This window comes from Gekko japonicus, unplaced genomic scaffold, assembly GCF_001447785.1.
Source record: "Gekko japonicus isolate JY-2015 unplaced genomic scaffold, Gekko_japonicus_V1.1 scaffold131, whole genome shotgun sequence".
Lineage (NCBI taxonomy): Eukaryota > Metazoa > Chordata > Lepidosauria > Squamata > Gekkonidae > Gekko > Gekko japonicus.
Genome location: NW_015167061.1, coordinates 3,179,841 through 3,181,806, shown reverse-complemented (window position 1 = coordinate 3,181,806; position 1,966 = coordinate 3,179,841). Strand labels below are relative to the sequence as shown.

General features: G+C 66.9%; 1 protein-coding gene across 1 annotated transcript in view; it reads right to left on the bottom strand.

Moving 5' to 3' along the window:
• CROCC (ciliary rootlet coiled-coil, rootletin) overlaps positions 1 to 1,966 on the bottom strand; it is a 47,066-nt gene continuing 45,100 nt past the window's right edge. The window contains exons 35-38 of the mRNA XM_015412582.1: positions 1,448 to 1,648; positions 970 to 1,101; positions 600 to 758; positions 1 to 195 (exon numbers count right to left, since the gene is read on the bottom strand). Coding sequence (XP_015268068.1) covers positions 112 to 195; positions 600 to 758; positions 970 to 1,101; positions 1,448 to 1,648 — 576 coding nt within the window. The 3' untranslated portion in view covers positions 1 to 111. The remainder of the gene's footprint in view (positions 196 to 599; positions 759 to 969; positions 1,102 to 1,447; positions 1,649 to 1,966) is intronic.

Here is a 1,966-nt window from a genome sequence, read left to right as displayed (position 1 = left end):
GAAGGGAGGGCTGGCAAGTCCACACACACACACACACACAGACGTCGCCCTGTGCGCCGCCTCCGGGGCTGGAAGAAGGAGCCGGTGGACAGGCAGGCAGGCAGGCGGTGGCTAGTTGCCGGGGAAGAGGGGCAAGGGAGTGAGTGGAGACTGGCCCGCCTGCGCCTCGTGGAGCTGCTCCTTCAGCATCAGGACCTGTCGGGAGGACAGACGGCAGGAAAGGCCTTGTGGGGCCTGTGGCAGAGAAGCGGGGGGCGCCACAGTCCGCACCTCCGAGAGCCTCTGTGGAGCAGGTGGAGGAGAATGGCAGAAGGGGGGGGGGGGGCAAAAGAAGCACTCCTGGCCGGCCAGCCCCCACGCATCTCCTCCCAACTACACCCTGTGAGCAAGGGCGTAGGTGGTGGGCGCGGGCCTTTGCCCATCAAACCTTCCAGCCCTTAAGCCCGCCAAGAGAGCCTGGAAGAGAAGGGGGCCAGCCAGCCACCTCTGCTGAGGGGAAGGGGCACATGCTGCTGTTGGGGGGTCTTGTCCCACCCGCAGAAGCAAACGCGCACACCACCAAGTCTTTGTTCCCGCCCAGGCCTAGAGGCACCGCTCACCTGCTCCTCCAGGCCTTTCGCCTGCCGCTGTTGCTGGTGGTGGGCATGCTGCCGGGCATCTGCCTGCATCCGGAAGACCCGCAGGCCGTCCCGCTCCACCTGGAGGGAAGCCTCCGCTGCCTTCCGCCCGGGGGACTGCTCAAGCTCCACCACCCGCGCCTAGGGAGAGGGCAGGGGGGAGGAGGATGAATGGCCGGCCAGCTCCCCCCTCCCGCCCCCCACTATGGGTGTCTGATGCCAGGAGGAGGGAGCAGCAGCCTGCTCCATCCCGGCTGGCAAACAGTGCCTTTGCCCAGTCCCCAGCAGGCAGGGGTGGCTCGGGGGGGGGGGCAGAGGGAGGCCCGGGCAAGCGGGGGGGGGGGAGGATTACCTCCAACAGCTGGACTTGCTGATAGGCCTCGGCCAACTCCTGCTCCACGCTGGTGAGGGAGCGGTCCAGCCGCCCCTTCTCGGCTGACAGCCACACCGACTCCTCGTGAGTCTTGAGCTTCTCTCGCTCCACCTACCAGCCAAGCAGATGCCCGCAGATTGTGCCGGGGCACAAAAACACCCACCCACACGAGTGGCCTTCCTAGTGATCTGGCCTGGATGCCCCACTCACCGATGGGGGGGGGCTGCATCTACCCAAGGAGTGGTACTGTGAACGAGCCTAGAGTCACCTTTCCTTCCACAAACGTACAGCTCCTCAGTCTAATGCCACTCTCTCTCCCCCCCCCTTTACGGCCAGCATCTCGGTCAGTCCACCCGACTGCCCATCCCGTGGCTTTGCAAACGGGCTTCCCCCGCCCCCCCAGAGACGCCCTCCCGCCCAAGCCCCAGACCAAGCCGGGAAGGGGGCGAGGCCTCACTTTGTCCAGCGTCTTTTTGAGGGCCGCCCTGTCCTTCTCCAGCCGGAGGGAGGCGCGCTCGGCGTCCCGCTTCTCGCCTTCCCTCTGCGCCAGGGCCTTCTGCAAGCTGCCGAGGCGCTCCTGAAGAGACCGCTTGTCTTCCTGCACCTTCTGCAGGCCCTTCAGGGCAACGGCCTCGCCCTCCTGGCGCCGGCACAGCAGCTGCGGGAGCAGGGACAGCGGGATGGAGACGGCGTCAAGCCCCCCCCCACGGCCTCCACAGCACCCCCGCTGCCACTCTGGCACCCGGACAGCCCAGTCGGCACGGCACCCACCATCCCTCTGTGTCAACGGGGAGCCACTGGGCACCGCTGCGTACATGGCCACGATTCCACGCGAGGCCTGGCTGGAAAGGGGGCTGACCTGGGGAGCTAGAGCCCACGTGTGTGTCGATTGCCAAGTGGTCTGTTCCTCCGGGGGGGGGGGTGTTACCAGCTTCAGAGAGGACTTTTCTCCTGTCCGGGGGGGAGAGACCAGCCC